General features: G+C 37.9%; 1 protein-coding gene across 1 annotated transcript in view; it reads left to right on the forward strand.

Annotated features, from left to right (window-relative positions):
- Positions 1 to 12,770, forward strand: part of MPDZ (multiple PDZ domain crumbs cell polarity complex component) — a 93,686-nt gene that overhangs the window by 12,379 nt on the left and 68,537 nt on the right. The window contains exons 7-12 of the mRNA XM_063295060.1: positions 766 to 972; positions 2,894 to 3,014; positions 3,663 to 3,751; positions 8,154 to 8,352; positions 9,031 to 9,120; positions 11,232 to 11,314. Coding sequence (XP_063151130.1) covers positions 766 to 972; positions 2,894 to 3,014; positions 3,663 to 3,751; positions 8,154 to 8,352; positions 9,031 to 9,120; positions 11,232 to 11,314 — 789 coding nt within the window. The remainder of the gene's footprint in view (positions 1 to 765; positions 973 to 2,893; positions 3,015 to 3,662; positions 3,752 to 8,153; positions 8,353 to 9,030; positions 9,121 to 11,231; positions 11,315 to 12,770) is intronic.

Below are 12,770 nucleotides of genomic sequence, written 5' to 3' on the forward strand. Positions count from 1 at the left end.
GAGGGGGATGTGTATGAGAATAATCTGGGTGTGGATAAGCAGATAGGAGATAAATCAGTTTTCTAAATTGGGGTGTTTACAGGCAATTTTAAACAGTAATTTTTTATTCAATAATTAGTTTGCCGTGGGTGGAGGGAGAGTCCCAATCTTGTCCTTTTTTTGGCTATGGCTTCTGGCCAGTGTGATTATGCGCACGCGCACACACACACACACACATGTTGCATGAATAGATTTATTGACGGGGATGGAATTGGCTGGGTTGGTTTCAGCTGGATTTGGTAATCCTGGTCTGATAAGGTAGGGAAGGAGGGTATTGCACAGGATTTTTTAATGTTTTTAATTTTTTTTCTGTCCCTTCTTCATCTTTGTGGGGGGGAACTAGGCTAAATTTAGGCTTGTCCTTTTGGGTAAATATGCTAATAAATGGGAGTAAAAACAATAAATTGTACATATATTTTGAACATAAGCAATGCTAAACATATTGCTTAGAGCTACAAAACATTGACACATTTATTAATATAAAATATACTGACCTTTTAATAATCAGGTGTCACACAGAAATACACAAACAGTACAAGAGTAAGCATATGATAAAAAATCAAAGTAACATTGTCTATTAAAGCAGCATTTAAAAGCAAATCTTTGATTTAAAAGATTTAAAAGAATATCTTCCAAAGCTAAATTAGGTTATAGGTAGAACTTTTGGATTTTTCTACGGTGCCTCTGTGGATAGTTTTTTAAGCAATTGCATGTTTCCTCATCTAGCATGGTAGGCTATGCAGTGGAGACCATATCTTGAAAATTGGTGATACGGACCTGACTGGAATAAGCAGTGAGCAGGTGGCACAAGTCCTGAGGCAGTGTGGAAACCGAGTCAAGTTGGTGATAGCCAGAGGTCTAGTTGAGGAGCCCACTTCATCAACGGCAGCTCCTTTGGGTACCTCCATGCAAACGTGTATGATGGAGAACAAGGTAATAATGACAGGTAACTTAGGTTAAAGAAATAGGACTGATAGACAGAGGCTTGTAGTACTGGTTCACAGTCAAACAGATCTCTCTCTCTCTCTCTCTCTCTCACACGCACACACACACACACACATTGTGAGGCCAGACACACAAATACTCAAATAATTTCTAACCTGATTTCAATGTGGTACTTGAATAGTGCTCTAATAGCAGCTAAACAATCACTGTATCTCAACACTTCCTCCTTGCTCTGTGGCAGCCCTTTTAGTCCATCTGGATTATTAAAACCGTTTCTTCAATATGCCTTTATTCCCCAGTTTCCTTCATTTACCTCTTCCTCCCTAGCATCCACTGCTTCACTTCTCTCTGTGCCAGCCGGTGCCCAGCTGCAGCTCTTCACCTAGGTCAGCTGCCACAACTTCAGCTGCTGCTAGTTATGTGGCAGCTACTCACCTGCCATCTTTATTGCACGTAGTGCCCTTCATATGGGGGTAGTGTTTTATTTTCCTTGCTGTCTTCTTCTTCTGCCTGAAAAATAACCTCATTTACCAAAAACCTCCTATGCTATTCATTCATTCATTCATTCATTCATTCATTCATTCATTCATTCATTCACATTTGTATAGCCACCCATCTCACATCTCACTCTTTCATGGACTGCTTCTTCTAACATTTTGAGAAGATCCCAAGGATGAATGTGGCTAGTAATGTATAAAATAAAAGGGAAAGTAGCAAATTGGTGTGTGCAGGCAAAGATCAGGAGGTGTAAGTGCCTACATATTTCTGTATCAACTTAAGCAAATGTTAGTGTCCCAAGAATGTAAATAGCTGTTCAGCAGGATGCTTCACCTAACTGAATTATATTCAACAGAATGAAGTACTCAAGAGAGACAGAGCGAAACAAAGGAGATAAGGTAAAAATTATACTTCTGCAGAAAGATCAGTTCATGTCTTACTGGCAGAAGCATAATTTGTGCCCCATTTTTTTTTCCATTTTACAACTTTTTCACTGCAGTTTTCAGGAAGAATCAATTTGAATAATTGAATTATTCCTTTCTATTAAATATATCCTTTATGGAAACTATCTTTTAGTTTGAATATATGCTTTTCTTTCCTGAATTGCTGTATTAGTAGATACAAAATTATTGTAAGTGAAATTTAATATTTTGTTGCTTTTCATGGGATGCACTCATTTGGCCATTACCCATTTTAAGCTTTTGCTTAAAAATAGTGGTAGGGAGCCTATGTCCTTCCAGAGTTGTGGAACTACAACTCACAGTATCATACATCTGTAGCCATAATGACTAGGGTTATTTTAACTACAAGTAAAAAATCAGCGCTGTCAAGTTCACCACTCCTTGCTTAGAGCTGTTCTTTGGTGACTATCTTAGTGATTAAATATTTCAACAGTATGTTCAATGAAACAGTGTTTTAAAAATTAGCTTTTGAATTGATATTTCTATATTTCTGATGTTATACATCTGCTTACTAATATTCAGTATGTGCGTGTGTGTGCATGTGCATAATTTTGATGGTTTTCCATTTTTAAAATTTTGATCTTTAGTTCGTTTTATTTTGTAGAAGTGTTTTCTGTGAAGCTCAAGCATAAAGTAACCCCAAACCTCAGAAATCACAAAATCACAGCCCTGAAGTTCAAAACATGATACAGAGTCGCAGTAGAAGTGCTTCTTGAGAAAAACCCCTTGAGGAATTCTCCTAACCATAATGAATGTTAATTCTGTTAAAAGTTCACTAGATACATCAGGCAGCTATGAATCCAACATCTGAGTCTCATTCTGGCAAGAAGTATGTTCCGTTTAGAATTAGGTGCCGAACTATTAGGGCCTAGGTGAGAAACAGAATAATTGTTGTTGCTTCCCATAAGAACTTCTTTCATGGAGAATAACTACAAGTCTCTTTCCTTAAGAAACTGGAAGATACACAAATCGAAAATGTTGAAGATGGGAACACATTTGATGTGGAGCTTACAAAAAACATTCAAGGGCTAGGAATAACAATTGCTGGCTACATTGGGGATAAAATATCAGGTATGATTAAAATTAATTCTGCTCAAGAAAAGTTAACTATTTTTTCTTAACTCCAAAGTCCATTTATTAACTATTTGGTTGAGTCAGTCCAGATGTTTAGAAGTACCATACACAATATATAGAGCAATTGCTTTGCAAGAAAATGTTATATATGGATTTCATTTCAAAATACAGATTTTATTTTACAATAGTTTTATAGTCTGGAATAGTTTGAATTAATTAAAGGCATTCATTGAATGCAACATATTTTTTTACATTGGAATTGGAACTTGATGTTAACACTGTTGAAATGTGCTTCCTTTGAAAATCAAACTGCTACTGTAATTAATGGTCTTAGGCTTCTTACATTTATAGCATGGACGTGTGCACAATAATTGCAATAAAAATGCATGCATTAAGAGAATTGCATATTCCAAGGAGCTAGCAATTAACTTACATGTATCTGTGTGTTAAAATGTAAGTTTGTCTCTTACAGTGTATACATTGGCTTAGAGCAAGATTACTTCTGTGCTACTTTCTGCTTAAGTGCTTAGACTACTGTAGTCAGATCTTGGTATGCTGTGTTTAGGTTTATGGATTCATGTCATAGCAGCTTTGCACATACATGACTCAGATACAGCTTTAATCAATTTCACTTTTAAATCACAGAACCTTCTGGTATTTTTGTAAAGAGTATCACAAAAGACAGTGCAGTTGAGCATGATGGTAGAATCCATATTGGAGATCAAATTATTGCTGTAAGTAACCTCGGAGGAGTGCTGTTATCCCCTTTTTCCTTGTATTATTTACTCTTTATTTTATTCTTGATGGCTGGAAAGCAAACAAATCATGAGGACCAGTAGTCAGCATTCCAGAGTTCTTAAAAGATCTCACAGGTGAAATTGCTGCCAGTCCCCAAAAAATCACTGAGTCTGATTTCTGTACAGGAAGATCACAAAGTGTGAAACATAATGCCTAACTCTTTAAAAGTGATTTCAGGAAATTACAGACTTCTTAGCTTAATATGTTATAGGCAAAATGGATGAAAAATATTAAATATAAGATTACCAAAGTTATAAAGCGGGTGGTCAGCTTTTCTCTGGTCAAGGGCTTCATTTTACATATTTGTTTGTTCTGATTCCGAGAGTTATCAGTAATTAGTACTGTCAGAAAGAAGAGGCCACTTTTCCGCTACATTTGGCTACAAAATCTTAATGGGACCCTGGAGGCCAGAAAAATGTGTTTTGCAGCCCAGGGACTTCGGTTTTTCCACCTCTGATACAGAAGGACACCTCTTGCTAAGATGACTCACCCCTGGCTTTTGCAAAGTTGTCTATTTCATTAATCATTCCAAATTCTTTGAGAAATCTCAATAAGCAAATGAATATATGATTACATTGTATTCTTGGAGTTTTAAGAAGCTTTTCCCTCCTAAAGAAGTTGGGAGACTCAAGAAGGAATCTTTCACAGAAGTCTCCTGAGAAAACATTGCAGTCATAGGGTAAGCTTAGAGAGAGGACCTTTTTTGAATCTGTTACTGATGGAAGCAGAGATAGGATCAATAACTAGCTTTCCAAAGTTGAGGAACATGAATAATGATTTCCCTGGAGGCTCTGTATTGATAACACTGCGTGTAAACTCAATCTTAAATAATCTTGTGGGTGAGCAGGAAAATAAGGGTGATTAAAATTTCCTGCTCAGTGCCCATCAGCCTTTACAAAGGATTTTTAAAATTTCTGAATGCATTACTTTTGTTTATTCGTTTAGTCGCTTCCGACTCTTCGTGACTTCATGGACCAGCCCACGCCAGAGCTTCCTGTCGGTCGTCAACACCCCCAGCTCCCCCAGGGACGAGTCCGTCACCTCTAGAATATCATCCATCCATCTTGCCCTTGGTCGGCCCCTCTTCCTTTTGCCTTCCACTCTCCCTAGCATCAGCATCTTCTCCAGGGTGTCCTGTCTTCTCATTATGTGGCCAAAGTATTTCAGTTTTCCTTTAATATCATTCCTTCAAGTGAGCAGTCTGGCTTTATTTCCTGGAGGATGGACTGGACTGATCTTCTTGCAGTCCAAGGCACTCTCAGAATTTTCCTCCAACACCACAGTTCCAAAGCATCTATCTTCCTTCTCTCAGCCTTATGGTCCAGCTCTCGCAGCCATATGTTACTACAGGGAACACCATTGCTTTAACTATGCGGACCTTTGTTGTCAGTGTGATGTCTCTGCTCTTAACTATTTTATCGAGATTTGTCATTGCTCTTCTCCCAAGGATTAAGCGTCTTCTGATTTCCTGACTGCAGTCAGCATCTGCAGTAATCTTTGCACCTAGAAATACAAAGTCTTTCACTGCTTCTACATTTTCTCTCTCTATTTGCCAGTTATCAATCAAGCTGGTTGCCATAATCCTGGTTGTTTTGAGGTTTAGCTGCAAGCCAGCGATTGCACTTTCTTCTTTCACCTTCATCATAAGGCTCCTCAGTTCCTCTTCACTTTCAGCCATCAAAGTGGTATCATCTGCATATCTGAGATTGTTAATGTTTCTTCCAGCGATTTTAACCCCAGCCTTGGATTCCTCAAGCCCAGCACGTCACATGATGTGTTCTGCGTACAAGTTGAATAGGTAGGGTGAGAATATACAACCCTGCCGTACTCCTTTCCCAATCTTAAATCAGTTCGTGGTCTGTTTTTACTGTTGCTACTTGGTCATTATACAGATTCCTCAGGACGCAGACAAGATGACTTGGTATCCCCATACCACTAAGAACTTGCCACAATTTGTTATGGTCCACACAGTCAAAGGCTTTAGAATAGTCAATCAAACAGCAATAGTTGTTTTTCTGAAACTCCCTGGCTTTTTCCATTATCCATCAGATACTGGCAATTTGGTCCCTAGTTCCTGTGCCTTTTCTAAACCCAGCTTGTCCATCTGGCAATTCTCGCTCCATGAATTGCTGAAGTCTCCCTTGCAGGATCTTGAGCATTACCTTACTGGCATGTGAAATGAGTGCCACTGTTCGATAGTTTGAACATTCTTTAGTGTTTCCCTTTTTTGGTATGGGGATATAAGTTGATTTTTTCCAGTCTGATGGCCATTCTTGTGTTTTCCAAATTTGCTGGCATATAGCATGCATTACCTCGACAGCATCATCTTGCAAGATTTTGAACAGTTCAGCTGGGATGCCATCATCTCCTGCTGCCTTGTTATTAGCAATGCTTCTTAAGGCCCATTCAACCTCACTCTTCAGGATGTCTGGCTCTAGCTCACTGACCACACCATCAAAGCTATCCCTGGTATTGTTATCCTTCCTATACAGGTCTTCTGTATATTCTTGCCACCTTTTCTTGATCTCTTCTTCTTCTGTTAGGTCCTTGCCATCTTTCTTTTTGATCATACCCATTTTGGCCTGGAATTTATCTCCAATGTTTCTAATTTTCTGGAAGAGGTCTCTTGTCCTTCCTATTCTATTGTCTTCTTCCACTTCCATGCATTGCTTGTTTAAAAATAATTCCTTATCTCTTCTGGCTAACCTCTGGAATTTTGCATGTAATTGGACATATCTCCCCCTATCACTGTTGCCTTTTGCTTTCCTTCTTTCTTGGGCTACTTCTAGTGTCTCAGCAGACAGCCATTTTGCCTTCTTGGTTTTCTCTTTCTTTGGGATGTATTTTGTTGCCTCCTCCTGAACAATGTTGCCAACTTCTGTCCATAGTTCTTCCGGGACCCTATCTACTAAGTCCAGTCCCTTAAATCGATTCTTCACCTCCATTGCATATTCCTTAGGAATATTAGTGAGCTCATATCTAGCTGATCTGTGGGTCTTCCCTAATCTCTTTAGTCTGATCCTAAATTGTGCAAGAAGAAGTTTGTGATCGGAACTACAGTCAGCTCCAGGTCTTGTTTTTACCGACTATATAGATGTCCGCCACCTTTGGCTGCAAAGGATGTAGTCAATCTGATTTTGGTGTTGTCCATCTGGTGAAGTCCATGTATAAAGCCGTCTCTTAGGTTGTTGGAAGAGAGTGTTTGTTATGCAGAGTGAGTTGTCTTGGCAAAATTCTATCAGCCTATGTCCTGCTTCATTTTGTTCTCCCAGGCCATGCTTACCTGTAATTCCAGGTGTCATTTGACTGCCCACCTTAGCATTCCAGTCTCCTGTGATGAAAATAACATCTCTTTTAGGCGTGTTGTCCAGTAGGTGCTGCAGATCCTCGTAGAACTGCTCTACTTCAGCTTCTTCAGCATCTGTGGTTGGGGCGTATATTTGGATCACTGTGATGTTATATGACTTGCCCTGAATTCAAACTGAGATCATTCTGTCGTTTTTTGGATTGTATCCAAGCACTGCTTTAGCCACTTTACTACTAATTATGAAGGCTACTCCATTTCTTCTGTGGTCCTCTTGTCCACAGTAGTAGATCTGGTGGTCATCTGATGTGAAGTGGTCCATTCCAGTCCATTTCAGTTCACTGACACCCAGAATGTCTATCTTTAATCTTGACATCTCACCAATAACCACATCCAATTTGCCCTGGCTCATAGATCTTACATTCCAGGTTCCAATGGTGTTTTGATCGTTAGAACATCGGATTCGCCGTTCACCACCAGCACTGTCGGCCTCTAGCCGTCCTTTCGGCTTTGAGCTAGGTGCGTCATCACGTCTGGGGCTAGTTGAACTCATCCTCTGTTCCTCCCCAGTAGCATTTTGACCATCTTCCGACCTGGGGGTCTCATCTTCCGATGGTATACCGACATATCTCTGGTTGTACTGATCCATTTAGTTTTCATGGCAAGAATACTGGGGTGGGTTGCCATTACCTTCCCCAGGGATCGCATTTAGTCTGACCTCTCTGTCATGACCTTCCCGTCTTGGGTGGCCCTTCACGGTTTAGCTCATGGCATCATTGAGGTGCTCAAGCTTCAGCACCACAACAAAGTAACGATTTATAATGCCCATTCATACAGTTTTCAGACATTCTTTTCAAACTCTTTTCTGCCTCTTTTTGGGTAGGATGCTTATGTTCAAAGATAACAACAGCCCCGAAACCAAATAATAGTGGACATTTTGCAAATGGCTAAGGTGTGATTTGCCTCATTTGGAATAAACATTTTATTTTGTGATCTTAAAAGCTGTCAGAAATGAACATATGTTTAATCCATAGGTGGATGGAACAAATCTTCAAGGTTTTACCAACCAGCAAGCCGTGGAGGTTTTGCGGCATACTGGCCAAACAGTCCGCCTGACTTTGGTCCGAAAAGGAGGCCTGAAACAGGAAAATCATGCTCAGTCCCATGAGGATTTCAGTGGTGCTGTTGAAAAGGATTTAATTTTCCAAATGATGGATATTGGCACAAATACAGGTAATTAAGATTATCTTTGCTTCATGTTTCTTGGATTTTATTTTCTATTCTCCAAAGGTTAAACAAAAGTGGCTTAAATTCATCCTTAGAATCCACTTTTTAGACTCAGTTGGAGAATGAAAAGACATGCTGAAAAGGTAAACAATAGAGAGTTGTAAAGATAAATTTTCTTTCATTAATAAAAAATAAGTAATCTTCAGATAGTATTGTTTCCAAGATTTATATTTTATGGTAAGGCTAAAAAATCTATTAAACTACAAAAAACCAAAAAACAAAATGAAAGTGAATAAATGAATTTAAGCCTTAGCGAGTTAATTTCAGTGGTGCTCATTATTTTCTTCTATTCTGACCCCTAAAATCAGTGGTCCAACTTTTCCCATTCAGGTCTCCATAGAATTGTCCATATGCGTTACATCAGTCAGATTTTCCCCATTTGGATCTGCCGTTGTTTCCTCCTTTTGGATAATATAGAAGATCGTGGCCTTTTTCCTGTTACCAATTTTTATTTTATTTTTAGCATTTTAACTCCCTGCGTACACAGATCCACACTAACATGGTTGAGAAACACATACTTAATTTAGTCTGGTAGGGAACTAGGAGTCCTCTAGGAAAGGGGTTTAACTGCATTATAATGACATGTTTGGAATTGCTCAGAATATTCTTTTTTTTCCCCCACAGAAAGCTGCAAAAGAGAGCAGGATTCTCCACTGATGTCATGCAGCACCAGTGTGGCTCATATTGCAGAAGATACTAATACAGAACGAACAGGTCCTAAATAATGTTCTTCTCTTTCATAAACATGCTTGCCCTTCCTAGTTTTTACCTTTCCTTGCTTGGCTTGGTAGCACTGTCAAAAGTTGCTTCTGACTTCTGAAAATGTATATCTGAGATGTCATGCACAAATCCATCGTAGAAGAATAATGTAACGATGGCAGCTCTGTTTAGTTGCATTTAGGTACATTGTCCACAGATTTTAGCTAAGCAAACACAAATATTGACCTTTATAGTCTTTCCTTTGAATCTTTTACCCTGTAAGGTTTCTTACCCACCTGTTTTGATAAGTTCATTTCCTCTGTGCATCCAGCTTTGTGTATCGTATCAAAATTATAAAATTTAATTTTTGACATACTAAAAATTGGCAGCAGCTGAGAAGAGTACTTATTAATAATGATATTAAAAATAATTATCGTTAGATGACAAAACATACTGCTGAAGGTATTTTGGGATGTATCATTTATTTATAATAAAGATTTAAGGATTTTGTTTTAAAAAATATTGGTTGAACAGCAGTTTAAATTTGTTAGGGAATGTAGTATAGCACAAAGCAAAATCCGGAACTGAAGTTAGCCATGTATACACCTAATTCTTATGTCCATAGTTGGTCACATTTGTTTATATCTTACTTTAAATAAGCAAGTATAGTTTGTGATATACACTGCTGCTTGTAGCTCGTCAAGCCATGCTAAAGGGATCTTATCCAGATTCTGTGAGTCTCTTTGCTGCCAACTGCTTTGGATTTTTAAGCGTGTGAGTGTTGGGGCATATTGTAAGCACTTGGTGGATCACTGTATACAGTATATCCGACAAGCTCCAGTTAGCTTAGTAAGGTATAAACTGGATCAGATTTAAAATGGTAAATTATTACACTTAACAGTATATTTCTTTCTCAAGTTTTTGAATAAATATACAAATCTGTTAAGCGATTCCAGGAAGTGTGTTCTTTCACTGCCCTCTAGAGACCACGCTTGGTAGAAGCCTTTGAAAATGAGGTCACAGTTTCAAAAAAATAAAATCTTGAATATAGAGAACATTTCTGGAGTGTTTGAATATTAAATACGTTTATAATAAGCATAAATATATTTCTTTGTGTATGTAGCTCAAAATAAAGGCAAAATAATATTAATATCACTACAGTGCTAAATGTTCCTACCTGAGAATAAGTTTCTTTTAACTTGATGTGACTTAACTTCTGAATAATATGAGAGGAATATTGTGCACCAAAAAAATTTAGAATTGATTTTAATAAACCTGAACACATAGTATTGCTTACCAGTGTACTGCTGTTGGAGAGAAATGTGAAATAGTAGCCGTAGTTTTACAAGTAAAAACCGAGGCCTTTGATTATTTTTCAGATTTGGAAAACAACAACAGCTCATAAGCTTAGCAGCGCTTGGTGCTTTATCCTTTGAATTCCAGTTCTTATTTTTGTTTGTTAATGTTTCAGTCAGAAAAGCCTGTTTAGCTTGAATTTTTAGAGTGCGGGGGTTAAGATAGTAATGAATAAATAGAACGAGCATTTTAGAGAACAGTTGTGCCATGGGAAGGTAGAACATGCATGTGATTTCTGCATTCAAAGAAAGGAGAAGGTGCAGCAGAGGGTAGCCAGACAGAAATCCAGTTATTCAGGAAGCTAGACTAGCACAATTAGCATTCTTTGGAAGAGTGATAAAAGAAAGTTCTTGAGGAATGCAAGTCTAATGAATAGCCAGGCTAATACTGAAAGGTTGATTCTTGTGCTGACGTAATTCCAAATTGCCTAGATAATGCTAAAAGTCTGTTAAGGTGAATGTTCAGTATATGTGATACAAAATTAGTTTTAACTAATTTTATGAAAAGCGATTTAAAAATGAACTCTTTTTGTGACTTAACACAGGTTAATGCAGATGGCTTTAAATGGGTTTTAAAAACCTCAACTTAGGTTGCAATTCCTTTTTTTCCTTTTCCTTTTTTAGGTATTTAAAAATGCTATGTATTGAAAGTATTTTCTTTCTCATTTTAAATAAATGCAGATGCATATTTACAAATTCTAACGCAATTCATTTTCTACATAAAGATAAGAATGTCATAGTTTTGCTTAGGATAATTGTTGCATCTTGCAGACATTCAGCTAACATCCCTAGAACAAGAAATATCATTGCAGAACAAATGGCAAAGGATTTTGGGGAGAAACTATGAAATTGTGGTAGGTATTGTGCTTGCTATCATCTCTGTTCTGCCTTTGGGGGGGATTGGGCATTATTTTTTAAAGTAAGTCTAAAAATGTCATGAAACAAAACAGAAGAAAATGAGCCCTAGATTCTGATCAAACAGTTTATAAAGTGTTGCTTCCCACGGAATTGTAACTAATTTAATCAATAAGTATTGCAGTAGTTTCCCAGGAATTAGTGCACCTATTAGCAGCTCCTTAAAGCGGCTGTATCTTTTCTCAGGATGGCACAGCTGTGCTCCATCAGAGAAGAAAATAAGAGAAAGAAAGAGAAGAAGTGTTATAATTAGTGGAGCTGCTGCTAGGTTAAACTGCTTACCATTACCATTGATAGGCAGCCCTTAATAGGATGAAGTCCTTGACAGAGAAAAGTTGCCTGCTCCAATTTTATAGATTGCAAAATATCATTTTTGCCTTTGTTGGGTATCTTTTGGAGTCCATTATATATTTCTGTGCTTCTAATTGTCAACAGTGCATAGTTTCATTTCTTGGGGTAGCATTTTTGCTTGATGACATCCCTCAATGTGGGCAGAGTTACAGTTGAGTTCTCAGCTCTACATTTGGAAAGGAAAACAGTGTAGCTTGTTAGGAAATCTACCCACTTTCAACATACAACATTTAGCATAATCCTTGCTTTGTAAGAGTTCTTGCACATAGCTGATATTAAAGGACTTCTTTGGTTTAATCCCACACTCATGTTCCAGAAGTAAACACCACTAACTTTAATGTGGCCTACTTTCAGGTAAGGAAATACAGGATTTAATATTTGGGGGCTATATTTGCTCATGTTACTGCAGCTGTTCACCCCTAGTTCATTGACACATGGTCTGTTTTACATCCCTTACAGAGATTTTTCAGGAAACCTGGTTGGCCCACTTTTACTGGCATTTTGACTTACTGTTCACACTTTTTCTTTTGTACCTGGTTTGTTTTTCTTCCCTCCTATGATTATTGGTAATGATTGCTGACTCTTCATTTCCATTATTTGTTTGTTAATTGGCTCTTTTATGCTTTTCAAATTGATGTTTCCATGAGGGATCTTGGTAGTCCTTTAGCCCACAAGCCTTAAAAGGTATTTAGTCTTTATGCAATAAAAGCTGTTTACTTAGCTAATAGTTTACTCCTCATTGAGAATCTAGCCAGTCTTCTTTTAGCACATTTTAGAATGTGTAGCAATTTCTTTTGTGCGCAATAGTCCAAGGATTGTATGAACTGTTGTGCCTTGACCAGATGTAACACTTCTAGCAAGAATGTGGAGATTTTAAATAGAATTCAGCAGCAGGGTCATAGTTACAGTTCCTGTTCTTTGACTATTCCCCACCTAGGGATTAGTAAACCATAGAGAATTGTGTTGCCAGGTGCATGTCCTGCTAATGCTTGACTTGATTCAGAGGCAACATGGATTGCCAGATATGGAATCCAGTTCTTTTTC

This window comes from Candoia aspera, chromosome 2 (genome assembly GCF_035149785.1).
Source record: "Candoia aspera isolate rCanAsp1 chromosome 2, rCanAsp1.hap2, whole genome shotgun sequence".
In the NCBI taxonomy this organism is placed as follows: domain Eukaryota; kingdom Metazoa; phylum Chordata; class Lepidosauria; order Squamata; family Boidae; genus Candoia; species Candoia aspera.